Source organism: Serpula lacrymans (genome assembly GCF_000218685.1).
Source record: "Serpula lacrymans var. lacrymans S7.9 unplaced genomic scaffold SERLAscaffold_3, whole genome shotgun sequence".
Lineage (NCBI taxonomy): Eukaryota > Fungi > Basidiomycota > Agaricomycetes > Boletales > Serpulaceae > Serpula > Serpula lacrymans.
Window position 1 is genome coordinate 2,317,015 of NW_006763292.1, and position 27,820 is coordinate 2,344,834.

A 27,820-nucleotide genomic window follows, 5' to 3' on the forward strand; every position below is an offset into this window, starting at 1 on the left:
ACTGTAAGTCTTCCAAGAAGGTCCATAAAAAATAACTCATTCGTAGTGATGCTGCGGTATTGAGTGCATAGCACTATATATGCGATGAAGTCACTTTCGTTCTGCTAAATTTTACTGATACACCACCACAACTTCATCGTGACAAATGTGCTCTATAGCTAGTCTATAGCTAGTTCTGTAAGTAAGAGCGCTACGTGGACCAGTAACTAGATCTGAAATGGTTAGCCTTCTCTTCGCCTCCAAGCATTCTTGTCTAGTGAGTACACCAAGGATTCTCATTCCTATCATTTCATATACACACCCGTATGTGGCGGAAGAGTTACTCGTAATTTCATATCGGGTCCTCCAGGCCCCCATACATATACAGTCTATACAATGATAATATATAGTCTACTGTACTGTAAATAGATTAAAAATAGTCTAGATCGAGCGTTGCTAGTCATGAAATGTCATCTTACCATCACTTCTAACCAAAACCGGGGGGTCTAACGTCTAGCGATGATGCCGCGTGCACAACGTTCTGGAATTATCGCAATGAGGGTGATATCGGATTGAAAGGGTGATGCATAGGCAGTATATAGCCTCTTGGGACAGATGGTTCCTGCGTGATCACAATGACCTGTCATCAACAAGTCATTCTGAGTGGACACCGCCCCAGAACATGATGGGAAGCCACATACCTCGCCCCGTCTACCATATTCCTCCGAGCGCTGCGATTGACTATGACCCACGGCTGTAAGCGTAAACGTGTCGCTAGGTTTATAGGAAAGTAACCGAGCGTTGTATTTTCGGACATTTAGTCTAGAGTCATATCCCTGATTAGCATGCGAAACTGTTACACTTTGCTTGACACTTACGAGGTCAAGACTGAATTAGTATAAACTACAATGTTTTGTGGTAAATTTTCGTTTTTGATCCAACATTGATGACTAAAAAATACCTTTCACTTGCACCAGGATTACTCCGAGGAAGTAGAGGGTATTCCGTTCTTCTAGATACTGATGGTTTGCAATGCATTAATACTTTGTATTTGAGCTTTCATTGATGGTAATTTTATAATTCACGAACCATTATCAGGGCTGCAAATCCTACCATTCTAGAACAGAATGGTTAGACAGGATACTCTTTACATTGCACATGCTGGTACTCACGAAGTCAACGCACCAGTGCCTACAGTATAGATCAGTAGTTTAGTAATAAGGCTGTCCGTCTTTGAGCTAAAATCATACGTTAGTAAATGATGTTTGTAGCAGGAGGACGTGAGCAACCACCGTGTTACACTCGACCGTGCCCTGTGTAAATAATATGCCATTGTTCCTGCTATCAAAAGATCACCTACGGCAATCATTACCATACCAGCGATGAGAAAGGACTGCGAACAAAGGTGAGACTATAGCATATATCATAGCGGGGTATCTTGCATTTGATTTCGCCTCTACCAGGAGCCAAAACTGCTGATATTGAACACTAAAATCGTGGACTGTCAGATACTATCTTTCACAAACTTGATAAACTTGGTTACCAGTATACGCAGATAACTATTCCTATGGCTGTAGCATATAATTAGTGTTATGTAGTCCTAGACATCAAATTGTAAAGCACCAAAACGCGCAGCTATAATCGAGACCTGAAAATTTCTGGAATGAGATATATACATCAAGAGAGAGGAGAGAAAATGTCACTAGAAAAAAGGCAATCCATATATTGGAACTGACTGATTATCCAGTAGGAATTGTATTAGCATTGCTCGTTAACACCTTGGGGTATCACGTACGTGTTTTGATTCGCCAAGCATAATAACTTGTATACAATAAGTTCAGTTTGTCAGCAAGCGTAGGAAGAGAGCTCTCACAGGTTGACAATGAATGCGATTATAAACTAGCATATAGTCAGTATAAACAATTGTGGCTCTGGCCGCTGAGAATTCACCTCTGTAGCGAGCAAGGCCTATAGTCACAAGTATGAGCTAGGGAACAGATGATACATATATTGTAATAACTTACTGTGATCTCCCTGATAGTTAAGAAAGAAAAACGATATTGGCACAACATCACAGCTAACGAATGCTTTCTGCGACGTACCAATCAACACGAACGAGTGCTTTTAAATCTGAGAAGCCTCTAACAAGGTAATGGTCCATAACGCTCATCGATAACGCTGCATGGAGCGTTTCCAATATCCTGTAACCGCATAGTGAGTGGCGTCCTAAAAGCTTCAAGAAAGAAGAGGCCAGAACCATACGACTGTTATCTATCCAAAAACTCAGTGACAGGCTAATGTGAATGTCTTCGAGTATAATAATGGTGCTCGTACCATAGTCTGAATACTCCAGTGATCTTTCGCATGATGCTGGAAATACAGGAACACCTGAATGCATGTGATACCATACAATCTGGAATCCATGTAGTCGCCCCAAATTACTCCAGGTCAGTTCCATATGTAGACAAAAACAAAGGCCTGACATTGATTACTATTACTCACAACATGCTAATGAAGACTCCCATCAAAGGTCCGCGCATAAGCTCTTCAGCAAGAGTAACGTTCATAGCGGGTGAGGGAGGTCGTGAGAGCAGAGAACTAGCCCCTCAACGGTGGCAAGTTATATAAGGACCCAGCCTAGTTCATTTAAAGATATCATGATGCATCGAAGGCCCGGAAAGATGGACTATTGCATATGTGCAGTTGGCATCAATAACAAAGATGGCCTTTGGACAGATAAGCGCTGAGCGATTGATAAACATCTAGCACTTCCAGATGTTGGCCATCCTGTTAATGAGTGTTATTCACGAGTGGTGGAAATGATTTATACGTATTACGAAGAATAGTCAATGGCGGAGAGATTTTCAGATATCCTTGAAAGACTTACTGTCGCCGGTGCTGCATATACCCAGGAATCAGGACGAGTGTGCGCAGCGATTTCACCCCCTAATTGTGATATGAAGAAAGATCTGGATTGACTCAGACAGAGTGTAAGTACAAGAGTTCAAATATACACCGTTTTAAGTCTGAATGCCGATGCAAAAGTTATCCTTAAAGTCTTCTTAGTTGAAAGCCCTCGACGCGGTTTGTATCGGCTCGTCTATGGAAATATTGGATGGAATCTAAGTGCATATGGCGGTTGCAGTACATCGTACCAATTGCAATGAACTTTGTGCCATCTACAGTTGACCAGGACCATGTAGAGTTTGTGCAGACGACACGGATAGCCTCCAGGTCAAGAACTCACTCGGGCTCTATCTTGTCCCCCTGGCGCTGAGTCAAGCTATAGATCCGGTCCACTGCATTATGCCACAGCAATGTGATGGATCAAAACGAAACATGCCTCGAGTGATTGAAGTCCGCTTGCAGCGTGGTCACGTGAACAGAGAAAGTAATTCCACGTGACGACACTAGAATTTTCTCCGCGTGTCTGCCATCTTCGACAACCATCGCACACTGACTAGAACGATGACAAGCAACAAAACATATAAAATGGAGGGTGACAGCGCTTTTCCTCATCTTCATTTCAACTTGAAACCCCCAGCTAAGCCTATCATACTCCAACATGTTCGCTTATCAGCCAAATCCCATCTCCAGCCCCTTCTTTGCCAGCCCGCGCACGTATGGATATCCTTACCAGTCTTATGACTACGCTCCTCGTGTGCCTTCAAGGTATGCGTACGCACGAGCTCTAGCCGAAGAAGAACGCAGGGAGCGCGAGAGGCTTGCTCGTCAGAGCCGCTACTTTGCATCGCCTTACGACCCATATGAAGAGGACTATGACAATGCGGATGTCTTCGTTCCAGCATATCGACGCGGTATCGACGTGCGCGAACAAGCCTATCTCCAGGCACTGAAACAGCGCGAGCTCGAACGTTTGCACGCTCTGCATGCAGCTGAAGAGGAGAAGCGAAGACAGAGAGCTGAAGAAGAAGTTCTGCAGCGATTCTTCAACAATTCACGCGGCACAAATGACTCAGTAAGTTGACATCAACACGGTTGAATTTAAATCGGGAGTGCTAACTGCTGTTCCATTAGCTTCATCGAAATTCTCGATCAAAGTCTCGTACCCCACCCTCCTCCACAAGAATTCCTATCAATGTTACAACGCGTTCCGCCTCACCTACCCACTCTACAACTCCCGAATTACCTCACAGTATGAGTGATTCCACTAGCGAGGCGCGAGAAGCCGCTGCGCGGACTATTCAGTCGTTTTATCGGACTCAGCGTGCTCTTCACGCCATCTCTCACCTCCGCCGTGAGCTCGATTCACTTATATCCGACTTTTCATACCCTCGCAATCTTGACTTTCTGGTTGACGGACGGACAATCTCTGTCGATGTCCCTTCCACCTTTAACGAGAGCATAGCAGACAACTGCAGGGAAGAGATCGCCATGGCTCCAAAGCTTGCCTACACCCCGACAAACGTGCCATTTCGCGTTTATGACGACAAGCTGCAGAAACTCCTTGCAAAGCTCGATGCTGTTTCCACTGAGTTTTTGACGGGTGAGGAACGTAAGCGCGTCAGGGAATCTCGCCGTGAAGTGGTTCGCGATACAGAGCGTGAGGCTGCGCGACTGGAGCGGTGGGTGAAGCGTGTTTGGGAATCGAGACGAGATGGAGAGGAGATATTGCCTGTTGAAGAGGAGCCAAGTATGGACGTCGAGGGTGCAAATACCACAGAAGCCAGCGATAGTGTGGGACTCGTGGTTGTTGATGGAGACGACGAGAGTCATAGGATGATACCTGAATATCCCACCGAAGTTGGGAGGCAAGATACCACATCCGACAACTACAGTGACATGGATGGATCTCAAGATCTGCAGACAGAAAACGTGCAGGTCGGTGAAGATGACGATGATGTAACGGTGGTGGATACTTCATGTGATCCCTCTGAAGACGTATCATCCCCAACGAGCGGTGAGCTAAAGTCGATCATGCCAGACTCGATCCAGATGTGCGAGACAGATGCAGTCAAAGTGGAACAGGTTGAGGAGGGTATGGAGAAAGGATTTATTGTAGTTTGACTGTACTCACTTAATATATCGAAAATATGCCACCAGACTCAATAGTTTATAATATACAGCTGACACGATATACATGAGACACTATCTGCGCAAGAAATTGTTGATATACAAGTACAAGTAAAGCAGACACATTCTCTCCATTCAAAGCAACTATTTCTGCGGTTACAGTTTCATCCCTGTCGAGTCTTCCTGCACCTATCCTTGGATTGAACAATGATCGAGCAATCCACAGGTGACGACCTGGGAACCTGGCTTTCACATTGCGTTACTAGTGACTAGCACTGGTAGGTGCCAGTTGTGCTTCGAAGGTCTTTGCGAGTAGGTGCAACTCTGCTACTTCCCACAAAGCGATCTCGTGCTCGCACCCTTCTCTAAAAACACCAGAAAGCTTATCGAAGTCGTTCTTCCACTGATTATAGTGGGGTATAAAAAACGCTGATGATGCCAACGGTTATACGACTGTGAAACATAAAAATCGAAATACTCACCGATTTGCTTTTTGGCTGAAGAGTCATTTGCATTTTCTAAAACCCAGTTTTTATACCAAAGTATGTCTGAGGATCACAAATACTATCAGAGGTGGCTCATCTGGTGTTCAATGTCAAATTAGTAGGTACTACCTTGGTGGACAATTTCTCCTTTCAACTTTTCCGCTATAGCGTAATACGACTATAAAGTAATATAAGAACCTTGTCAGTCTGTAAATTTTACCTACGTACTTGAATACAGGGAATCATCGCTGTTAACCCACTGATCCAGTTATACATTTGGCTGTATTGACCTGGAAGCTGGAATAATTCGTGACTGCGTCTTCAGATCCAGCTCCAAGAACAACCCAGTCAGGAATGTTCAATGTTGAGGGATCGGTACAGGTTTTAAGCATATCAACCGCATATCCTGCATCGCGTCCAATTTTGGCAGCAAGTTCTTCATATATTGCGGATGTGGTAGCTTTTTTCGACCGTTCGGTGTCAAATAGCATCAAATTTGCGCAGTACTTGAAATCTTGCTGTATCAAAGGATCGCCATGACTAGAATGAAGCTGGAGATGATAAGGAAAAACGCACAATCATATACCACAGGAAGCCTATTGTGACCATCTTGTCATCAGCACTAGCGACCTTCATAGATTGATAGAATTTGTTATTCAACAGCTTGTCATAGATATCTTGATTCGCTTCAATAAGACGCGCAACAAGATCTCTGATCACTAAGTCAGCCAAACATGTTCAAGAGAATTATTGATGTAGACAAACTGTTCTTTATCTGCAGGTATGCCATGGAGTTTTTCACTGACACGGATAAAGGGAAGGATTTTGTCGGTATCTCCTTTCGAAACACCAGTCTTAGGGTCATCGTAGAAGCCCTGGAGGTCATCAATAGCGCATTGGAAACGAGAAGAGTGCGTAGCTTTGGCGTAGTTAGGCATGGTAAAGGTTTGTTTGCCACTCAGGTCCTCAGGATACTAGTAGGAGAAGTATTGAGAATGCACCAGCCAGTGTAGCATCTTACTCCTTATATACTCAAATAGACAGACGCTCTCTGAAAAGTGCTGAACCCAAAGCGTGTTCATTGAATGGAAGAACCATTGTTAATCGGTTAGGAAAGCAGTTCACAAACAACCAGAGGAATCTAGAAGATAAAATGGGGTTTGCTGTAATATGACAAAAGTACTTGTTAACGTACCACCTTGCTTGTTTAATTCAAATCCAAGATGAAGTCAGTTTGATATGGCATAGAATTGAAACGAGGCAGCCAAACATGCTTCGACGCTTGGAGCTTGTGCCCTACAGTACTCCTATAGCTGGTAGATGGTTAGTCGCTGGCTGCGGAGAAGAGAGGTACTATCATTATGGTACAAGATGCTAAGCCGAGGATGTTACAGTACCAAAACCAGCGGCGAGTCACGATAACCAGGGTATACCGGATCGATTAGTGTGGTTACACAATACCATCCGATGTCTACTGTCACGTAAATGCTGCATGTGCATCATGATTACTACCTGAAAGAGGTTACGAATTTCAATGACTGTAAGCAAGTAAAAGTCTCAGTTCAATGTGCAATCGTGATGAACTGAGGGTTTAATGTAGTGTTTGTTTCTCACGGTTTGTTGGTGAGCTTCAAGTTCTTGTTGCAGCATTACGACTGCAACATCATGATATGATACTCCTACACTACCAACTCACCCTCGTTTGGAACCTTGAGATCTTGATACCAAATAAGTTCAGTGTGTATACCACTTCTACCTCACAAGACTCAACTGTAATCTCGATGGGTCAGCCCACCTTTTCCATTTTAGTGGGTGATGGTATCTAGAGGTTACAACCTACCCATCTAATCACTTATTGCTTGTACTTGCACGCGAAAGACGTCCACCGCTGAATTTGGTACCGAACAAGAATAGGGGAAATTTCAAAACAATAGAACTTGGCAGCCCACATACTCCAAGGCAAGCAATTTTTGATCCCCGCGCATGATATCTAGTAGCAGATTGGGAGGAAAGGAGACATCTTTATTCCGCACGGGAAGAGACTTCCGCCGCTGAATTAACAAGTTCCGAACGAGAATGGGGTGGGGAGTTGATAATGGAATTGGTAGCTCCACTGCATCTCGGTTTTCTACGCGGCTTTGAAGCTGTACAGATTGAGGATAGATCAGGCTCCTCCACACCTCTGTTTCGAGAGGAGGACTAAGTAACCCCAGGCTCCTCCCCATCCACTGTCGCGAGAGAGGTGGATGATTACTAGGGCGTTGAGGACAAGGTATATTGCTAGGTAGTCTCCCCGGTCAGACCAAATTACTGATATGACTTTGCGTTGCGTGACAAGCTCGCTCAAGCTCAAGCTCAGTGTGAGCTGTCGTTATCGTTCTCATGTTTAAAGGACTTTATGTTATAACATGCAAAATAGCTATAGGTCAGTCGGAGCCGCAGAGGACTATTCAAACCCCCGAGTCAGTGAGGACTAGTGAGGCCTAGTGAGGAGTCAACGAGGCAGCCGAAAACCGCTCCACAGGCTAGCCAAACGTGCGGAACAGACAGTCCTATTACTATTCTTTAATTCAGACTTAATTCAGACTTGGGGCCGTTGGTCACGCAAGAAGAATTTGCGATATGACTAGGAAGCATCTATATAGTCTCAGATGAGGTGTTACCAGTATCTTTACATTCATCAGTTTTCATTAGCATGGCGAACTATCTATCCTTGCCATATACCGTCACGGGAAGTTTGGTAGTTTTTTCTGCCTATTACATATGGCGCTCCTACTCTTCTCGCCGATACAAGCTTCCTCCAGGCCCACGACCAGACCCCATCATTGGAAACCTCCGTCAATTTCCTAAAGGTAACCAGCCAGAGGTTTTCAGTGAGTGGGGCAAGGAGTTCGGTATGTTGTCACGTCTGTGCCAGGGTCGACATCAGCTCACTGTTCGTAGGGGATGTCGTCTACGTACAGATATTTGGGCGGGGTGTATTGGTGCTGAACTCTATACGAGCAGTCAATGACCTACTGGAGAAGAGGGGCTCGATTTATTCTGATAGGCCACGACAGGTCGCTTTTGGCGAACTGTAAGTTTCGTCCATTTCGTCCGCTTTGGTGGCTCATTGTCTTTACACAGGTTGGGAATGGAGAAAGTCTTGTCTCTAATGCCCTATGGTGAACCTTTCGTTCCGTCCACTTACGACACAAGAAGTGCACAACCTCCTCAACGGGCTTCTGACAAGGCCTGAGTTATTCGCAAACCATATAAGAAGGTGAGACGCACGCTTTTTCTTCAGCCGAGTGATTTTTCACGAATATGTAGATTTGCGGCGGGCACGATAATGCAAATCACATATGGTCACGCCGTTGAATCTATAGATGATCAATATATCAAGCTAGCAGACGACGTATTGGATGCAGCTCTCAATTATGGTTCTGCAGGATCAGAGATTGTGGACCTCATTCCTGTTTGTGAGTCTGGCTCACCAACTGGGCGTAAATTTTATACAGGTGTTAATAGTCACTTCAGTGAAATATTTGCCAGAGTGGATGCCTGGCGCTGGTTTCAAACGACGAGCTGCTGTGGTCCGCAAACTCGTTCGTGCTATGATGCAAACACCCTTCGAGATGGTCAAAAAGAAAAAGGTATTTCCTTTCACAGCTCGTATCAACTTCTGGCTTAAAGCACCTACAGAGCCTTGGAACTTGCCAACCATGTTTCACCTTATCCTTGCTAGAGAATCAAAAGAAGACGCACGGTCACATGGATCCTGCTGAAGCTGAAGAGGACATGATAGGCATTTCACAGGTTCTTTATAGCGGTGAGCTATACTCGCGAAATCTCAGGAAGAAACTCTAACTAATACTTATAACTTAGCTGGGTCCGATACTGTAAAAAATCAGCTGGTTTTACTCATGTCACCAGGTTGATTATTTTTCAGGTCGCTGTGACTTTGCATACCTTCATACTGGCCATGGCTATGCACCCAGACATTTACAAGAAGGCCCAGGATGAAATCGATCAAGTGACTGGTGCCTCTCGACTCCCGAACATTGAGGATAGGCCAGAACTTCCTTACCTAAACTGTATCATGAAGGAAGTACACCGGTACGATGGACTACTTTTTGTCATTTTTACAACATATCTAAAACATTCTCATAGGTGGAACCCTCCTGTCCAGCTTGGTATGCAATTTACTACTATCACCCTCATGTTGTATACTTATCATGAGGTTTTTTAGCTTTGCCGCACAAACTCATGACCAAGGATGATGAGTATCGCGGGTATTTCATCCCTCAAGGTACTACAGTGATCGCAAACGTCCGGTACGTACTTCAGCCCATTCATGTACGACGTCACATTTATGGCGTAAATTGATCACAGGGGAATGTTGCAAGATCCCGAAATATATCCCGAGCCAGAAAAGTTCCGTCCAGAACGGTTCATGGAGATGACCGCAGAAGACGCTGAGCGCTATGATCCTCGGGGGCCTGTATTCGGATTTGGACGACGGTACGATGTCATCTCCATTCGAATGACCATTAATTGAAGTCATCTCTAGTGTATGTCCAGGAAAATTGTTTGCAGGCATGCAATTCTTCCTTGCAGCCTCGCGTATCACCGCCACCTTTGATATATTAGCCTTGCCGGACGAACACGGAAAAGGACCCTCTGCAGCCTTCAATGGTACTATTGTCAGGTACTTTGATCGCGTCTTTGCTCCCCTGCTCCGGTTAATCTATATTCCTTGTATGATTCAGTCATCCACGGCCGTTCAAATGCGACATCAAGCCTCGTTCTGAGAACTGTCGTCAACTGATTTTGGAAGAAGATAGTCAAGCAGGTAGTGTGTGAAATATGCCACTGTAATATCAGGCAGGTTCAGGATGTGGATATGCTGGTATGCTATGATGTAGCAGAGTTCCACCGGTGTTTTTGGTAGATACTCTTTCGATATTTCTATCTAAAGCTCAGAATGAACCATTTTATGTGCGCATAGCTAGTCTCAAATCCGAGTCAGGTGTACGAGTTTAACAGGCATATATGGTTCCTCTGGAAGAACACGAGGAACCAAACTAGAATTGAGCTGTTTTAATTACAAGTGAACACCTGTTATCGTATGATAGCCATAAGAAAAAACAAATATGAGCTGAAAGAGTGGGTGGGTAGTGAAAGCCAACGGGTAGAATGCTGGAGACAGGTTACTGCACAGACTATTCAGTGGTTTTATGATGCTCAACATGTTCTCTACGCCATTTCTCAAGTACGCCGCGAGCTTGACTCACATGTATCTCTGCCTTTTCGTACCCTCACAAACTTTTATTTTCTGACGTCCTCGAAGACGATCGTCACAGTAGGGAAGAGGATATGAACAATACTCCAAGGTTTATGTATACCTCCACACATGTGCCATATCGCGCATATGTCGGAAATCTGCAGAAACATGTGAAGCTAGACGCTGTTTCACTGAGCGCTGAGCATTTGGCGCGTTGATGCGATTCCTGTTGGAATGGGTGAATAGTATCGAGAGATAGAAGAGGTTCGATGGTTTGATGACATAATGTTCCGTTTTGACTCATACCGCAAGATGTTGTACATGCGCCTTCTGCCAGTGTATATACAACATGGCTCAAACTCAGTGAGTGCCGTTATCGTTACCATGTTTCAAGGACTGTATGTTATAACACACAAAAAAATAGCTATAGGTCACTCGGAACCGCAGAAGACTCTTCCTAGAAATTTCTGAGTCAGTGAGGGGTCAACGAAGCAGCCGGGAACCGCTACTCTGTCTTCTATCCCGCCAATGCCGGGCTTAAGCTTCACAGGCAGTCATTCAGACTCGGATCCGTTCGTCACCCAAGGAGAGTATGGGATATGACTAGGAAGCAGCAATATAAAACCCAATGATCTCAGGTGAGGTGTTATCAGTATCTTTACATTCACCAGTATTCATTAACATGGCGAACTATCTACTATCCTTGCCATACAGCGTCACGGGAAGTCTTGTAGTTTTTTCTACCTATTGCATATGGCGCTCCTATTTTTCTCGCCGATACAAGCTTCCTCCAGGCCCACGACCAGACCCCATCATTGGCAACCTCCGTCAATTTCCCAAAGGTAACCAGCCAGAGGTTTTCCGTGAGTGGGGAAAGGAGTTCGGTATGTGTTGTCACGTCTGTGCCAGTGTCGACATCAGCTCACTGTTCGTAGGCGATATCATCTACGCACAGATATTTGGGCGAGGTGTATTGGTGCTGAACTCTATACGAGCAGCCAATGACCTACTGGAGAAGAGGGGTTCGATTTATTCTGATAGGCCACGACAGGTCGCATTTGGCGAACTGTAAGTTTCTCGTCCCTTTCGTCCGCTTTGGTTGTTTATGTTCTTTACACAGGTTGGGAATGGAGACAGTCTTATCTCTAATGCCCTATGGTGAACCTTTTAGGAGGCATCGACGTCTCATACAAGATCACTTCAATCGCTCCATGGTAGAATCATTCCGTCCACTTGTAACGCAAGAAATACATCACCTCCTCAATGGGTTTTTGACAAGGCCCGAGTTATTTGCGACACATATCAGAAGGTGAGACGCACGCCTTTTCTTCAGCCGAGTAGTTTTTCACAAATATGTAGATTTGCGGCGGGCACGATAATGCAAATCACATATGGTCACACCGTTGAATCTATAGACGATCAATATGTCAAGCTAGCAGACGACGCATTAAATGCATCTATCGATTATGGTTCCGCAGGATCAGAGATTGTGGACCTCATTCCTGTTTGTGAGTCTGGCTCACCAACTGGACGTATATTTTATATAGGTGTTAACCGTCACTTCAGTGAAGTATCTACCAAAATGGATGCCTGGCGCTGGTTTTAAACGGCGAGCTGCTGTAGTCCGCAAACTCGTTCGTGCAATGATGGAAACACCCTTCGAGATGGTCAAAAAGAAGAAGGTATATCCTTTCGCGGCTCACATCGACTTGTAGCTTAAAGCACCTACAGAGCCTTGGAACTTGCCAACCATGTTTCACCTTATCGTTACTAGAGAACCAAAAGAAGACGCACGGTCGCATGGATCCTGCTGAAGCTGAAGAGGACATGATAGGTATTTCACAGGTTCTTTATAGCGGTGAGTCATACTCTCGGACGCTCACGAAGATGCTCTAACTGAGCACTTCTAATTTAGCTGGATCCGATACTGTAAATTTTCAGCTGGATTTACTCATGTCACTAAGCTAATTATATTTCTCAGATCGCTGCGACGTTGCACACCTTCATACTGGCCATGACGATGTACCCGGATATTTACAAAAAGGCTCAGGAAGAAATCGATCAAGTGACTGGTGCCTCTCGACTCCCGAACATTGAGGATAGGCCAGAACTTCCTTACCTAAACTGTATCATGAAGGAAGTACACCGGTACGATGGACTACTTTTTGTCATTTTTACAACATATCTAAAGCATTCTCATAGGTGGAACCCTCCTGCCCAGCTTGGTATACAATTTACTACTATCACCCTCATGCTGCATACTTACCATGAATTTTCGCACAGCTTTGCCACACAAACTCATGACCAAGGATGATGAGTATCGCGGGTATTTCATCCCTCAAGGTACTACAGTGATCGCAAACGTCCGGTACGTACTTCAGATCACTCATGTACGACGTCGAATTTATGCCACCAATCTATCACAGGGGAATGCTGCAAGACCCCGAAATATATCCCGAGCCAGAAAAGTTCCGTCCAGAACGGTTCATGGAGATGACTGCAGAAGACGCTGAGCGATATGATCCTCGGGGGCCTGTGTTCGGATTTGGACGACGGTACGCTGAATGACATCTCCATTCGAATGGTCGCTTATTATAATCATCTCTAGCGCATGTCCAGGAAAATTATTTGCAGACATGCAATTCTTTCTAACAGCCTCGCGTATCACCGCCACCTTTGATATATTAGCCTTGCCCGACGAAAACGGGAAAGGACCCTCTGCAGCCTTCGTTGGTATTTCTGTCAGGTACTTTTAATCGCCTTCTTGTTCCCCTGCTCCGGTTAATTTATATTCCCTGTATGATCCAGTCATCCACGGCCGTTCAAATGCGACATCAAGCCTCGTTCTGAGAGCTGTCGTCAACTGATCCTGGAAGAAGATGAAGCAGGTGGTGTATGAAATGTGCCACTGTATAATCAGGCAGGTTCAGGATGTGGATATGCTGGTATGCTATGATGTAGCAGAGTTCCACCGGTTTTTTAGTAGACATTCTTTCGGTACTTCTACTCCTAGTTCGGAATGAATCATCGGATTTTATGTGCAGCACTCGCGAGCTCATGACGTTTAACAATTCGCAAGAAAAAAAAGGAAAGCATTGTCAGTGATCAATAGTTTTACAACTACGCTGAAGTTACTGCAGAGTTACTGATTATATTGCTGATTTGTGAGTCCCCAAATAGAATATATAGATCTGCGTAGACTGTACATATTCTATATAAGGTGGTATAATGGATCATCCACGATAAATAAAACAGATATTGAAAATGAAGTCTACATTTTTAAATTGGGTGAAGATTATTGCTGGAGATAAAGTAAAAAGGTGGCACTATACCAGTCACTGGGACATACTATCATCCATGTCAGTGCGAATCCGTTTCACACTGGCAAGTCCTAACTGATCCGGTTCCCTTTCCGTATCTTTTATTCCTCTACTCCGTTTTCCTGGGATTAAAGATTGCATAGGAGCTTGTTGAAGCGGTTCCGCAGAGATGGGTTCTGAGGGGCTAGGTTGAGCGATTGCAGCACTATCCCGTGCAGCAAGTAAGGAGGCCATTCTCTCATGACTCTCATGACCCAAACGTAATGCACATTGAAGCGGCGAGTCTCCGTCGTCATTTGGCAAGTTCGTGTCGATGTCATGTCTGGAGAGTAGATGTCCTACAAGAGATTCGCATCCGTTCTTTACTGCTATAAAAAGAAGGGTTTCCCCCTGCTTGTTTTTCCAGTTCACGTGAACATCTCTTCTTGCAAGCAGTAATTCAACAACTTCGGCCTTCTCTCGATGCACTGCACGTGAAAGTGGTGTCCAACCTTCTTGGTCCTGCGAGTTGACATCCACGTCGTCAATGGCCAACAGCAGTTTGATGATCTCCATGTGTCCCTTATAAACAGCTGACGAAAGTGGCGTCCGACCGCAATTATCCTCCGAGTTCACATCCACTCCATCCCTTGCCAACACCAGCTTGACGATCTCCACATGTCCCTTATTAACTGCTGACGAGAGCGGCGTGAAACCGTAATCGTTCTTTGAATTCACATACATTTCATCCCTTGCCAACAGCAACTTGACGACCTCCAGCTGTCCTTCAAAAACTGCTCGCCCGAACGCCGTCCAACCATTATTGTTCTTTAAGTTCACATCCACTTCATCCCTAGCCAGCAATAGCTTGATAATCTCCAGCTGTCCGTCGAAAACGGCTTGCACGAGTGGCGTCCAATCAGTATGGTCCCTTGCATTTACATCCACTCTATCCTTCGCCAACAGCAGCTGGACGATCTTCACGTGTCCCTCGAAAACTGCTCGCATGAGGGGTGTAAAATGGTAATCGTCCTTTGAATTCACATTCACTTCATCCTCCGCCAATAGCAGCTTGACGATCTCTACATGTCCATTATGAGCTGCTGACGAAAGTGGCGTCCAACCGCGGTTGTCCTCTGAGTTCACGTCCACTCCATTCTTCGCCAACAGCAGCTTGACGATCTCCGCATATCCCTTATGAGCTGCTAGCATGAGCGGCGTCCAACCATTACTGTTCTTTGAATTTACAATCACTCCTTTCCTCGCCAACAGCAGCTTCACGATCTCCACATGTCCCTTATTAGCTCCTGACGAAAGTGGCGTCCAACCGCCATCGTCCTGTAAGTTCACATTGACTCCATTCACCAACAGCAGCCGGACGATCTCCACATGTCCCTTGAAAACTGCCCCCATGAGCGGTGTAAAACCGTACTTGTTCTTTGAATTCACATCCACTCCATCATCCCTCGCCAACAGCAGCTTGACGATCTCCACATGTCCATTTGTAGCTGCTTTCAAAAGCGGCGTATTACCAGACGTATTTTTTGGATCGGCAAGTACGTTTCGCTCTGCCAATAGCACTAGCACAACCTCTATTCTCCCGTTGTTCGCTGCGATACCAAGTGGTGTGTTTTCATCACGACCATTCCTCGAATTGACGTCATGACCTCGATCAAGCAGTAGCTTCACCACTTTGGCATGCCCTTTGTCTGCGGCAATATACAGTGGTGTTCTTTTCCACTTGTCTCTTCCGTCGACAGCATTATCTTTCTCCAACAAATATTTGATAGTCTGATAAAGACCGAAGTAGGCACACAGATGCAATGCTGAACCCCCGTTGAGAGTCTGGCCATATGTGTATTTCAGGGCATTCTCGACGTTCGCATCGCAACCTAAAAATTCGCGGATCACCATCGAAATTGCCTCCTCGACACACTGCGCATGATGACCCCAATGTTGTCGAGCGTAAACAATGAACCCTTGACTGCGAGAAATACCCCCAGGATATACTTCTTTCAGTGAAGGCTTAGAGAGAGCGTTGAGGCATATATTAGTGATATGCGCGTGGCTGTCTGGGAAAACCCAATCACCACGTTTCAAGAAATATTCATGAGCAGAATAATCTGACGCAAACGGATTTAGCAGTGACATTTGGATCATGAACCAAATTACTTACGGATCAAACGACATACATCCTTCTCTCCATCATCAACAAGTAAACCAGCACTGGCATCCATTATGGCCGTTTTAGCCACCAGGTCATCAGTGCCGATTATACGCAGACCAGTTGAAAAGGCTAGAGCTTCCTGGAGCTCCATGAACAATAGCGGTCGAAAAGCCAAAACAATCAACGTGATGGCTTTCTTAGCTAGTTCTCCATGTCGACCTTCACCTATCCGTTGCGTGGTTTCGTCATAAGCACCTCCCACCTCCTTAGGGAGATTTTCAAGGGCACGCCGAACCTCATTACGAGTAAGTTTGTGTGCTAGTATATCAACATGCAGACGAGATAGCAGAAACCTTGACTGGCACGTTAAATTCTGGTGTACGCCAAGAATACGAAGAATTCTATTGAGTACTTACATGCCTTGACCCTCTTTTGTCAGCCGCTCAATAACTTCCCTTCTAAAGGCGTCATCACCCAACATTTCGTTCAATTGTGTCCGTAAGCAAATGCGGTCTGTAATATAGCTGCGTACATCGTCTGCACGCGCACGAATATCCATGCGAAGAGCTTTATGAAGGACTGCCTTGATCGATGATATGTCACGAGAAGTCACCAACAAACTACCTTCCAGAGATTGCAGACAGCGCAGAATCTCAGAACGAGTATCATCATCCTCAGAAATCTCGTCTAAGGCATCCACTACTATAAAGACCTGGGAGTATTCTTTGATTTCTTTGATTAACGTATCGCGAAACTCAGAAAGAGTCGGACGGAAGTCTTGTTCTCGATGACGTTTGAATTCTTCTTTGATGCGCGGGAACGTAATGGGGAAATCTTGTACAAGCTGTTTCAGTAGGCTTGCAACGAGGTTACAAGCTGTTTGTTTTGGGTCTTTATAGCTGCAATAAATGTAGACCACAGCAGCGTTGTCCTTTATGTTCTTCTCGAGGTGGTTAATGATGTATGACCTGGTCAAAATGAGCGTGATGATTGATCAGGATAGATCCGAGTTATTCGCTGCTAGACTCACGCAAGAACAGTCTTCCCAGCACCAGCTAGATGACTCTGCATATCAGTAAACGGGTCATGTTGAATGTGATTGCAACGGTGTACTTACGAAACCCAGGACACCAAAGAGTTTTCATGTCTCCATTTTGCCATCGCTTGAACCTCTCATCATTGAGCACCCATCCTCCGGTTCCCTCTCGCCAAACCCCACGAACTTCGCTCTGTGTTTGCCGAAAATTCAGAGGGGACAGCCAGTTTTCGAGTTCCTTGCGTTCTTTCAAGGTAGCTGATTCAGAACTATCTACTGTGCTGTATTAGACTACATTCTGGTAGAAGTAAAAGGAGATATATCTCACCGTTATCCTGAGAATAGGAATAGTTGATTGTCGTGTTATGTGTTTGAGTACAATGAACTTCATTGTTGATTTGAGGGCCATAGACTTCGTTGAATCTACCATGGCGAGCGTCAACAAGGGGGGATCGCGCCACCATGCCTCTGACATCAATATCGCTGACATCCGGAAGCGAGGACTCCGCAATACTCATATCACTGTTTGACAGAAATTTAAACGAAATGGCCTATAGTGAATTGGAACTCGATACCTCTGCGATGGGGCATGAACAATGTAGTTTAGATGGCATACACTGGTGAAGAGAGCAAGGAAACGTGGTTACAAGCAGTTGAACATGCTGCAACTGCCGGTATACCCTATATATATCCTCGACTTTTTCGTGACACCCGATTGAAAGACCACAAGGATGACTCAAACGCTGGCTTGTTTTGGCAGGTTTTGCATCAGGAATGTCTGTTATGACCGGTATATATATCCTTTGATTTATTGTTCCAATGAATCACAGTCTGATAGCTGCAGAACTTCAAGTTATGCTCGTGAGATCCTATGGATTTAGAGTAAAGTACAATTGACATCTGTATGTCCATCAGGCATCAAAGTCGCTTTCATCTAGCAACCTCCCTTGTAACAATTTCCCCATATGAGTAGGTAAGAAACTCATTCCCTTCCGACGTAAACCAATCAAAGCTTTGAGGGAAGGTACTGGACTTTCGTGGAACGATGAGAAATATCTTACATCTATAGGGCGGTCTACTGGCTTGATAAACCCGTCGCTCTGGGTGACAGCGCTTCTCGTCTCTTTCGAGCGTATGCCTAGGAATTCACAAAGTCGCCGGTACGTCTCGTAGTTCGGTAGGTAGAGCTGACCTGCCCATAGATTGAGCTGGGTTGTCAGCGCAGGGGGTACAGTCCATATAGCTGGCAATGGAGGAATGCAGTATAATTGTAGATCATCACATGGCTTCATCGATCGAGTCACTCTTGGTGTATAGATGTGAAGGCGTACTTTCTTTCTTCTTCGTATCCCAGGGAGCAACACGTTCACTTCGTGGGGGCTCACGATGACGAGAAGCAAGCTGGTCTGGAAAGTGGAGGAGAGAATCCACTGAGTAGGCCGCAGGTAATCTTGAGCCTTTTGAGATGTGTAACTTTGAATGGTGGTCGCAAAGTCTACAGTTGCTAGGAAATTAGGTGTCCATGCGAGGCTTCCCTGGAACACGATGTTTGTTCCCACTAATGTAGCGAAAGCAGGCTTGATAGCGCGCGATCCCACTGGGATGATACCAGTTTGAACAAAGTGCTGCACATCTTTATGGACCCGATGCAGAGCTGCAGTTGCCTTGGGAGGCCTTTCAATTTGTCGCTCGCATCCAATCTCGTGGACGACTTCTCTTTCTTGCTCCTCTTCCATTCCAGCCGCTCTGATAGATAACACACCGAGTTGCAAACACCTTGCACGGATCTCTGGTATTCTCAAGGCTGCGTGAGTATGCAACGCATCTAAACCATACATTTCCTCCAGGGTTTGAGCCTCCTGTTGCAACCACGCAGACGCTAGTTCTTCAGAACTAATGTCTTGGGAGGAGAATTTAGACCAGGCGGCTGCACGGACCTGATGGTCAACCCCTTGCTGAGCCCACTGGGAAGCGCGTTGCTGGATATCTGTACACGTCTCTAGCATTACCCATCGGAGTATGTCTAGCGTGTCAACCCGTTCATCAGAGGATGTCTTCTTGGCAGCTTCACGGATTCCCCTGGCCACTTCTAAAGGCGCGAAAAACATGAGAGAATGTCCGTTCCCCAGCTTACACATTCGCATACAACCTGGTCCATGATTAGGTGTAATCAGCGAGTAAGGAATTGAAAAACTAACCTTGTGCTAGCCTGTCCTTGGTGACTTTCGGGCCTAACGTGACAGCCGCCCGGAACCCAGTGGGTAACTTCACATCAGTTCCTCTGGTATGCGCATCGTCCGGATACAGCAAGCATTGATCTACTTGTTGGTTGAATGGAGACGAGACAAACAGCTCTACATTATTATCGCGATCCACCACAGTCAGTTCGTCGCTCTCGTTGAAAAATATAGCTGCCCGAGCGGGAGAGAATTCGATTATGTGCCACTATATCTGCAATGTATTTGAGTAAATTGGGAACGAAGGATGAGAAGAACTGAGGATCTCGTAGGAACCTCGTGCCCCAGGCCTCATGTCCACGAAATGAAAGATAGCTGAGCACCAGCCAAAAAAGAAAGGGAGTATGAGACCCACACCATCAGAAAATATAACCTGTGGTGCATCTTGGCAAAACCTTGACAACATCAGCACCCAGGAGCTCTAGCTAAGGACACGCTAAGTAAGTACTAGTGGTAGACGATGAGAGCAAAAGTCAGCGTCGGACGGCGAGACGGCATAGTCTCTTTTACAAACTCAGCGGCAGTCCGACGCCCTGATGCAAATTGAGCTAAAATCCTTCGAGAATCAAGAAGCCGGAACATATTCGATAATATTGTACGCGCACAGTGCTTTAACCAACATGGAAGTAACACCATACAAATAGATAGTATGATGTGCAACTGGATAGCTAAAAATGAGCACATATAAAGATCCGCCCTTTATCCCGACGATATGGAAATACGACAGATTGTTCGGGTTCGGGCGGCAGTGCCAGGGCATGCCAGCAGCCAGCCTATCGTGAACACTACCTTTCTTTATCGCCATATCAGCTCCAGCACTCCTCAATCAATCTCCCTTCCCGCTCCATCCCAGCCAAAATCTCGACCGTCGCCTCCTCTGTTTTTCCCCCGTGTGTTTTTATGATCTCCTTCAATGCTGCCCGGACAGCTGCAGGCATCTTATTCGACGATCTAGTTATATATTTTGTCGAAAATTTGTATTGGAAGAATTGAAATTAGAAACGCACCCAGAAATTACGATCCATCCCCGCTTTTCGCCCACAAGTTCCCATATGCGCTTGCCATCCTCAAAGATGAGATCCTGCACGTAAGTTCGTTTTACACCCTCAGGACCATCACGAGAGCATGCGACACGATAAGTGAGTTGTCCGCTTTCTGCGTATGCCTTCCACTCTTTCAAATAATGCTGGTCCTTTGTAGCAGATCGACAGCCAAAATATAAGACGGTCTCTGGATGATAACGAGTAAGCGGGGCTCAAGCAATATAGAAGGCTGTGCTGACCTGTCGAGCCAGTGTGAATCCGCTCTTCAATCACGGCGCGCATCGGAGCAACGCCCGTTCCAGGCCCGACGCAAATCATTGGTGTAGATACATCTTGAGGAAGGCTAATGAACCCTTTTTCAATGCCAATGCAGAGAGTATCACCTAGTGTCGAACATGATAAAACCTAGTCCTGGAAGTATGATCGAACATACCTGGGCGGAGTGCAGCAAGAAAAGTCGAACATACTCCTTTACGTGGGATTTTGAGCTTGGTTCTATATCGAACAATAGCTGCACAAAGATGTATCTCTCGAGGATGTTGCTGTCGTTTCATTATGTGAAAGGAAAAATGGGAAGTTATACACATTACTTGCATACCTGGATGGAGCTCGCAATAGAGAACTGCCGCGGACGCATGGGAGGGAAAAGATCGAATATGTAATCTCTGGGGATCACTACAGACCGAAACTCGGATAGGACTTCGTAGATAGTACGCTTGACACGATAACAATAGTCGTATAAATCATCCTTGTGTATTTTTGTGTCAGTCTTTTCATTAAACAAGCACCATAAGTGACGTACTGCACCCTCTGTGGAAACAAAATCATCGAGTTTCTCTTTCTCTAACTCGCCGGTCGCAAAATGTCGCAGCAACTGAAAAAAAGACCGGCGAGGTACTGCATTGAAGTCTAGATAATTAGTGAATAAAATCCTCAATGTTGTTCTATTTGGTACAGAACGAGGAAAAGTTTGATCTTCACAATATGTTAGTGAGAAAAATCTAAAGAACATTTATAACTAACCCAGCATTGTATGCTGTATCAGCAGTGCCTCATCAGCGATATTTGACCACCCCACCGACAAGAGGAAGGCATCTACATCAGCTGAAGATGCTTGAGGATGAATCACTGCGACATCTCCAGGTTTATACCTTGCTGAATAGTCAGTTAAGTAGATCTGCTACAGCACTGAAATACCTTACTGTATATCACGTTCGAAGGAAAACTCTAAATGCCTTACATCCTGAAACCAGTCATCCGCTGTTATCCGCTGATTGCATTTGACAGTCGCGTTGTGGTACCCTGGATTTGACTCCAGAGATTTTATTGAGTCGTATTTCTTCCCTGAAGGGTCATCGCATATGGAAACTCGTGGTAGATATAGTTGATCCGCTTCACGAGTATGAGTGCTGGGAGATAAAGGATACAAATCCAACAGGGTATCGAGCAGCAGGTCAATCCAAGGATCTAACGCTCCATCTACACTGATTTAAACGAGTTAACTGCAATGTAAATTGATAGATAGTTCACGCTTACCCAAAATGATGCTGCTCGTCTCCTTCTCCTCGACTACATATTTCGTTTGCTCCGAGGCTCAACATTCTTCGGGAGAGCTTCTTCGCAGGCCAACAGAATCTTTCATATGCTGTGTCCCCAAGGCCAAATACGCAGAAATCGATATCTTCAAATAAATCTTCCGGTAAATCATAACGCAGAAGCATATTCCACGTAGGTGTCATCGATCGCGGCTCTATTCCAGAACCCGTCGTCGCAACTACGAATATGACGAGGTGCTCCGAAATTAGCTCTGACTACATCATTTTTAGAGAGAAATCGTTATTAATCTGAGATAAAAAGTTACATAAATCACTTACAGGAGGATATGCGTTCATATTTGTTACCTGGCATTGGAAGTGAATTCGCCGACACGCTCTCGCAATTTTGTCAGCGGTATCCTGAGCCGTACCGGTTTCAGTCGCATACAGAATGCGAATCGTGCGTTCCTCATTAATTTGTGCATCTCCGTTTGATTCTGGGTGCTCGTCGCCATCAATTGGGCTGTTGGGATGATTGTAGACACCTGAGGACATGGCATGTTTTTTCTTATCAGATAAGAAAGGATCTCCTTTTCTTGCTCGTTCGGACTTTGAAATGCGAATATTCGGCCGATTACGCAGAAAAGATCCTGAGAGCGAACGACGACGAGCATCTCATCAGTCCACCGCAGTGAAGATATAGCATCCACGATTCGAGCATAAAGACTCGAACTTTCATCTGGAAATCCAGTATTTCTTCCAGAAGAAATGGCCTCTTATTTTTGAACTGTATACTTTAGTAAGGGGGTCGTCAATTCTTCGGTTCGTAGGCGCCTTGTTATCAATTCGCATGATGCGCGTAGAGCGATATGCCATGTTAGGCCATTACTCTCCTGTGAGTTTGTCCATTTTATAAGCGTCCAGCCGTCACAGGAAGGAGCTACGTGGAACTATCGCAAACGACAACTTGAAGGCAAACGCACACCGTCTTTTGACACTCTGGCTGAAGCCCCATCGGTTGACCGGTCATTTGCGCAGTGAAGGCGGTCAGCGCTCTATGAAAACTGACAAGGTTACCACCTTAAAATACATCTTAAGACACTGAGGCATATTTGGGATTCACGGTGGTCCACGGAGACTTGTGGTGAAAATGTCATCGGAGTATTCATGTAAGTGAATGCTCATTATAATACCCTGAGCTCATTGATTGACACCTTTCTCTAGCTTCAACATGTCATCTTTCGTAGTTATCATACTGTCTTCTATGTTTCAATTCCCCTGCTCAGGTGTGAGCTATATGCATATCTATCACCACTCTATTGTGGGACGATAAGGAAGACCGACGGAGAATATTATGTATGTTATGTGTGTTTTTTTATGCCTGCTTGATTTGCTCATTGTGTTGAAGTGTCCTATTTTCGACTATGGCAACCAAGCAAGTCGGAGACTAGGTGGATAATGACGAATATAGAACATATACCTGACGGTTCGGATGTCTTCGTGTTCGTGTTATTGTTGACTTGGTGTCTCATCTGATGACTTTTGCATGAATGGTTTTCGCCCCATATTTCCGGAAGCCACGCACTACGGATGCTATACATCAAACTCTCTAAAACGCTTGAAGACTTATCACGATGAAGGGGCCATGATTCATCCACAAAGATTTTACCTCCTATTTTTATCAAATTGAAACAACGCAGGACAATTGAAGTTCACGCGCAAAGTCGGGCTTCCACCTAAAGGGCCCATGTAGAGTGCACCATACGCATTACTTTCGTTCATGAATAAAAAACCGTGGAACACTCCTTCATTTTTCCTGAAGCTACGTGATCGTAAATGGTCCAAAGTCCTGCGTCTATCTTTTATCGTAGCAAAGCACTGTAGTCTATTGCGTCCTTCATATTCCGAAGAACGTGATAGAACGAGGAAAGGGGCTATCAAGCGGGAATAGTCCCGTTGAGCCTGAAATCCCTGCTACTCGCGCCAACGGAGAAGGTTATGGTTCCCTCCGGCTTACGCCATCCTTGTGCTACAACATCCCAAACTGACAGATCGTGACGAGAGAATGTGATTGACACAGGGGTAGTTTGACCTGGGGAAACCTCGACGTTCGTGAAACCCTTGAGCACGTTTGGAGGCTCTCCGGATGATGCAGGGAAGTGCATGTACAATTGAGGAATCTACAGACAAGACTTGTCAGTGAAAAATTCAGTGAGGTTACATTACAACCTACCTCTCCCCCATATACAGATCCAGTGTTCTGCACGTTGAAAGTAACTCTGTAGGCAGGTATATGGAGCCTATGATATTTTCTATGAGCCAACTCAAGTTTCCTAAATAAAACTTGCTGAAAACGCACCAGAGAGCAGTAGTAGAGCCTTCTGCAATGGGAGTAGCTCCTCCGTTCTCCCAGTTCTGGATTAAATCCATCTGTGCATAGTCTGGAGGGTTGACAGCGGTTATAGCCAAGTCAGAGTACTCGAACGTAGTGTAACTGAGACCGAAGCCAAACTCGTAGCGAGGAGTGATATTTTGCTACTCGAAATTTATTAGAAAAACTACAGCATGGCTATAATAGAGACTCACAGCGTCAAACCATCGATAATCAATGAACAGGCTAAATGACCAAGATTAACATGGGTTGACAGCGTCAAATCAGACAGCAAGACCCACCCTTCAGTGTAATTGATAGACAAAATATCCGCCGCAGTACCGCCAGTCACAAGCTGAGCGGGGTAGTCCTCGGGACGCTTTGCAATGGTATAAGGAAGTTTTCCAGATGGATTCCAGTTGCCATACAAGATGTCCATAACGGCATTACCCGCTTCGTTACCACCGAGATTAGCCCAAACAATCTAGGAGGAGTTTAACTAGACTTCATAAAAAAAGGGAACGAAAGTTAGGACTGACAGCAGTGAAATTAGGGTGCTCCACCCAAGGCTCCAGAATAAGGGGACCAACGCTGTTGGTCACAACTATAGTGTTATTGTTCTGAGCGGCAACAGCCAGGATCAGTTGGTCTCCTTGATGCCACGCCGTCAAATTCTTCCTGTAAGGCATTACCATCAGAATTGGTAGCACAGCCAAGTGGACAACAGCTTGCTAACCTGTCACCAGCATTACCATCAACTGTGATGTAACCCTGAAAACCCAGTCAAACACATTGTCTATAAAGCACGAAAGAATTATCATACTTCACCCGAATCAGAATTGACGAAGACAATCGCCACTTCCATATCAATGACCAGGTTTCCGGCTTGGTCAAGGTTCCAGTCGTCGAAGTCCCAGAAGACGCTAGTTTGATCTAATCTGGCGCGCTGTTGGATCGCTTCATAGGGCTAGAAGCAGTGATATATATAAGATGATAATGTAGGGGGGAGTAGGAATCATACATACAGATATAAGGTAGGTAAAGTTGTCGGATCTGGCAATATTATGCTAATTAGATACTCCTGTCCATTCGAAAAGGAAATAGACGCACCCAGAACCCCAGCCCATAGCAAGGATACCGGAAGGATCACCACCTTGATCAACATACTCGTTCGGTCCAGTGGTCGGTGGGGCCGCGTCACTTCCGACCATAATAAGACTTTTAGGCTTGTCCAGAGGCAAAGCCCCATTTACGTTCTTCAACAGAACCGTTCCTGCAGCCCCGATTTCTCGAACGACCTGGTAGTGGTCGCTCTGCACGTTCACTTCCTGATTAATTGGATCGTATGCGTTGAATGCATTAAGAGTGACAGGAGGGTAATTTTCATCTTGGTGCATATAGTACCATGCAGCAACAACGCGCGTGGCCATGTCGTCGAGACGGGACATTGAGATGGTGTCATTCATGACGAATGCAGTGAGGTTTCCACCAAAGTAAGAAGTCCCAGAACCAAATTCGATATCACCGGGCATAGTCATCTTTACTTATCGTCAGTAATCATTTGGGAATGATACGACACAAACATACATCCAATCCTGCGACGGCAGACAGAGTTGCCATAGTTGCAGACCAGTCCGACTGAACATCTGGATAATGAGGAAAATTATTAACAGTACGAATATCAAACAATGTACAACCTACATCCTTGAAAACCAAATTCGCGCTTTAACATGTCATTAATGGTTTTGTTGTTGTTGCAGGCGTAGGTGTCGTTGATCAAGTCTGACGCAAACAACATTCAATGAGACAAATCAAGCACGCTTCATACAGAGAAAAACACATACTATAACTGCACATGACAGATGAAACACCAGCCATGACGGCACGCATGAATGGATGGGAGTAAATCTCGTGCTCAGTTCGGTCGTCAACGTTTGATGACTCTTGAGTACGCTTCCATTCTTGTTCGCTACAAGCAGACAACAAACCATGAGTGTGAAACGGGAACGCGCTAATGTATCAACTCAACTTGTTGATGTAGTGCTTTGCTGTAGCCTGAACGCCTCCGGCTTGCATACCCAAGATGGTTTCGTACGCCACTTCGCCGGATAAGAACGGGTCTGCACCAAACCCTTCCCAGTTACGGCCACCTTGTGCAATGCGACCCATATTCATCATAGGACCAAGGGCAACATTGACACCCTTGCCCTTGTGTTCCTGTCCCATAGACAAGCCTCGTAAGCGCATTAAAGCACGGTTCCATCTACAAGATACATCAGCATATACATATAGCAGCATATAACGAGATTTTAACCCACGTTGAAGCAGTGGTGATTCCAGGTGGGAATGAGGTGACGAGGTCTGTATCACGGACACCAAGCGGTGAGTCCTACCAAGGTCCAAATTAGATACTTTACATGAGACATAAATGTAGATATGTACCTGGAGACAAAGACCCGGGAAGTCGCCTACTGCAGGTGTGTTACCGACACATAAACCACCTTCCCAACCAACTCCTGTCGAGATATTTACTTTCTGTTCTACGCTGAAGTCGGCAATCTACAGTTACGAGTACAAGAGTCAGTATAGCACGCATACAGCCACTGAAAATATGAAAACACGAACCATAGCCTTCGCCTTTGCATATGCTGTAGCCCATGATGGTGCAAAGTCGGGAACGATTTGTGGGTCTGGACTGACTGGAGGAGGATACAATGGGTCAGTGACCGGGAAGACCGGGGGATCCGGAGCAAGAGTCGGCGTCGGGTACGGGCTGAAGGTATATTCGGAGATGGGAAGGGTCAGAGGGCCGGTCTCGGTGGCCAAATAGGAAGTTGCGGAGGTCGAGGTCGTCGCTACAGAAGAACTGGAAGTGGCTGAGGAAACCGAGCTCGAACTTGAACTGGCGCTGCTGGCTACAGAACTGCTAGTGCTGGCACTGCTGGCCGACGCACTAGAGGTAGTCGTCGCGGCACTGGCACTGCTGGAGCTAGATGCAGACGATGAGGTCGCTGTGGGACTCGAGGCAAGTGTGGAACTGGACTCGGACGACAAGGCCAAGACATAGGGCAGGAGCAACAGCAGCGACGATAGCCTGAGAGACACCATTCTGACAGAAGGATGTCGATGGGACTATGCAAGACCACTGCACCACTTGGAGGCCCTATTATAAGAATTTGGGGAGGGCAAATTTGCGTGTAATACATTTGGAACGGAATGCGGGCATCTTAGATCACCTCTTCGATCAACATCATCCATGCCAAATCAGGTGACCACGTTCCACTATTATATCTGCTGCAATTGACTTTCCCTTGCAAACCGAATTCAAAGGTATAATGTTATAATGTGTTTTCTTGACCATATTCATG

General features: G+C 45.5%; 12 protein-coding genes across 12 annotated transcripts; 4 read left to right on the forward strand and 8 right to left on the reverse strand.

The window, feature by feature from the left end:
- Positions 1–311: 311 nt before the first annotated feature.
- SERLADRAFT_459258 (uncharacterized protein) lies at positions 312–1,627 on the reverse strand (the record flags this gene model as incomplete). The annotated part of the gene is made up of 7 exons (XM_007314758.1): positions 312–601; positions 681–801; positions 858–882; positions 941–998; positions 1,069–1,096; positions 1,152–1,467; positions 1,523–1,627. The coding sequence occupies 6 exons, from the start codon at positions 1,352–1,354 to the stop codon at positions 527–529; spliced, it is 510 nt and encodes a 169-aa protein (XP_007314820.1).
- SERLADRAFT_413456 (uncharacterized protein) lies at positions 1,580–2,693 on the reverse strand (the record flags this gene model as incomplete). The annotated part of the gene is made up of 6 exons (XM_007314759.1): positions 1,580–1,637; positions 1,775–1,800; positions 2,004–2,013; positions 2,082–2,180; positions 2,314–2,367; positions 2,482–2,693. The coding sequence occupies 6 exons, from the start codon at positions 2,544–2,546 to the stop codon at positions 1,580–1,582; spliced, it is 312 nt and encodes a 103-aa protein (XP_007314821.1).
- An 803-nt stretch (positions 2,694–3,496) lies between these two features.
- Positions 3,497–4,607, forward strand: SERLADRAFT_459263 (uncharacterized protein; the record flags this gene model as incomplete). Its single annotated transcript, XM_007314760.1, has 2 exons — positions 3,497–3,958; positions 4,018–4,607. Coding segments are annotated over 2 exons (1,002 nt in total), but the record flags the coding sequence as incomplete, so codon positions are not given.
- A 112-nt stretch (positions 4,608–4,719) lies between these two features.
- Positions 4,720–4,978, forward strand: SERLADRAFT_380550 (uncharacterized protein; the record flags this gene model as incomplete). Its single annotated transcript, XM_007314761.1, has 1 exon — positions 4,720–4,978. A coding segment is annotated over one exon (259 nt), but the record flags the coding sequence as incomplete, so codon positions are not given.
- A 58-nt stretch (positions 4,979–5,036) lies between these two features.
- SERLADRAFT_380552 (uncharacterized protein) lies at positions 5,037–6,391 on the reverse strand (the record flags this gene model as incomplete). Its single annotated transcript, XM_007314762.1, has 7 exons — positions 5,037–5,442; positions 5,496–5,561; positions 5,628–5,676; positions 5,727–6,016; positions 6,075–6,210; positions 6,264–6,297; positions 6,350–6,391. The coding sequence occupies 2 exons, from the start codon at positions 6,132–6,134 to the stop codon at positions 5,750–5,752; spliced, it is 327 nt and encodes a 108-aa protein (XP_007314824.1).
- Positions 6,392–8,193: 1,802 nt separating this feature from the next.
- Positions 8,194–10,584, forward strand: SERLADRAFT_413459 (uncharacterized protein; the record flags this gene model as incomplete). The annotated part of the gene is made up of 11 exons (XM_007314763.1): positions 8,194–8,392; positions 8,442–8,574; positions 8,811–8,959; positions 9,009–9,133; positions 9,430–9,596; positions 9,651–9,673; positions 9,730–9,814; positions 9,873–10,001; positions 10,051–10,188; positions 10,250–10,335; positions 10,493–10,584. 11 exons carry the CDS (start codon positions 8,194–8,196, stop codon positions 10,582–10,584), a joined length of 1,326 nt encoding a protein of 441 aa, XP_007314825.1.
- Positions 10,585–11,446: 862 nt separating this feature from the next.
- SERLADRAFT_406107 (uncharacterized protein) lies at positions 11,447–13,663 on the forward strand (the record flags this gene model as incomplete). Its single annotated transcript, XM_007314764.1, has 13 exons — positions 11,447–11,648; positions 11,700–11,832; positions 11,885–12,073; positions 12,124–12,272; positions 12,331–12,446; positions 12,496–12,598; positions 12,621–12,622; positions 12,746–12,912; positions 12,967–12,989; positions 13,048–13,132; positions 13,191–13,319; positions 13,373–13,510; positions 13,573–13,663. The coding sequence occupies 13 exons, from the start codon at positions 11,447–11,449 to the stop codon at positions 13,661–13,663; spliced, it is 1,527 nt and encodes a 508-aa protein (XP_007314826.1).
- Positions 13,664–13,935: 272 nt separating this feature from the next.
- SERLADRAFT_459276 (uncharacterized protein) lies at positions 13,936–14,890 on the reverse strand (the record flags this gene model as incomplete). Its single annotated transcript, XM_007314765.1, has 2 exons — positions 13,936–14,422; positions 14,451–14,890. 2 exons carry the CDS (start codon positions 14,805–14,807, stop codon positions 14,213–14,215), a joined length of 567 nt encoding a protein of 188 aa, XP_007314827.1.
- Positions 14,891–17,026: 2,136 nt separating this feature from the next.
- On the reverse strand, positions 17,027–17,730 carry SERLADRAFT_446057 (uncharacterized protein; the record flags this gene model as incomplete). Its single annotated transcript, XM_007314766.1, has 4 exons — positions 17,027–17,198; positions 17,261–17,285; positions 17,348–17,539; positions 17,595–17,730. Coding segments are annotated over 4 exons (525 nt in total), but the record flags the coding sequence as incomplete, so codon positions are not given.
- Positions 17,731–18,168: 438 nt separating this feature from the next.
- SERLADRAFT_459278 (uncharacterized protein) lies at positions 18,169–18,931 on the reverse strand (the record flags this gene model as incomplete). Its single annotated transcript, XM_007314767.1, has 1 exon — positions 18,169–18,931. The coding sequence occupies one exon, from the start codon at positions 18,556–18,558 to the stop codon at positions 18,178–18,180; it is 381 nt and encodes a 126-aa protein (XP_007314829.1).
- A 1,378-nt stretch (positions 18,932–20,309) lies between these two features.
- On the reverse strand, positions 20,310–22,636 carry SERLADRAFT_446059 (uncharacterized protein; the record flags this gene model as incomplete). The annotated part of the gene is made up of 10 exons (XM_007314768.1): positions 20,310–20,454; positions 20,511–20,733; positions 20,786–20,929; positions 20,980–21,088; positions 21,145–21,294; positions 21,349–21,521; positions 21,570–21,697; positions 21,749–22,030; positions 22,083–22,357; positions 22,421–22,636. 10 exons carry the CDS (start codon positions 22,634–22,636, stop codon positions 20,310–20,312), a joined length of 1,845 nt encoding a protein of 614 aa, XP_007314830.1.
- A 1,234-nt stretch (positions 22,637–23,870) lies between these two features.
- On the reverse strand, positions 23,871–27,820 carry SERLADRAFT_446061 (uncharacterized protein; the record flags this gene model as incomplete). The annotated part of the gene is made up of 18 exons (XM_007315060.1): positions 23,871–24,261; positions 24,315–24,381; positions 24,441–24,616; positions 24,668–24,698; positions 24,755–24,936; positions 24,992–25,130; positions 25,189–25,223; positions 25,276–25,419; positions 25,478–25,505; positions 25,563–25,990; positions 26,040–26,098; positions 26,154–26,234; positions 26,297–26,421; positions 26,482–26,715; positions 26,771–26,841; positions 26,895–27,011; positions 27,078–27,390; positions 27,454–27,820. 18 exons carry the CDS (start codon positions 27,558–27,560, stop codon positions 24,019–24,021), a joined length of 2,580 nt encoding a protein of 859 aa, XP_007315122.1.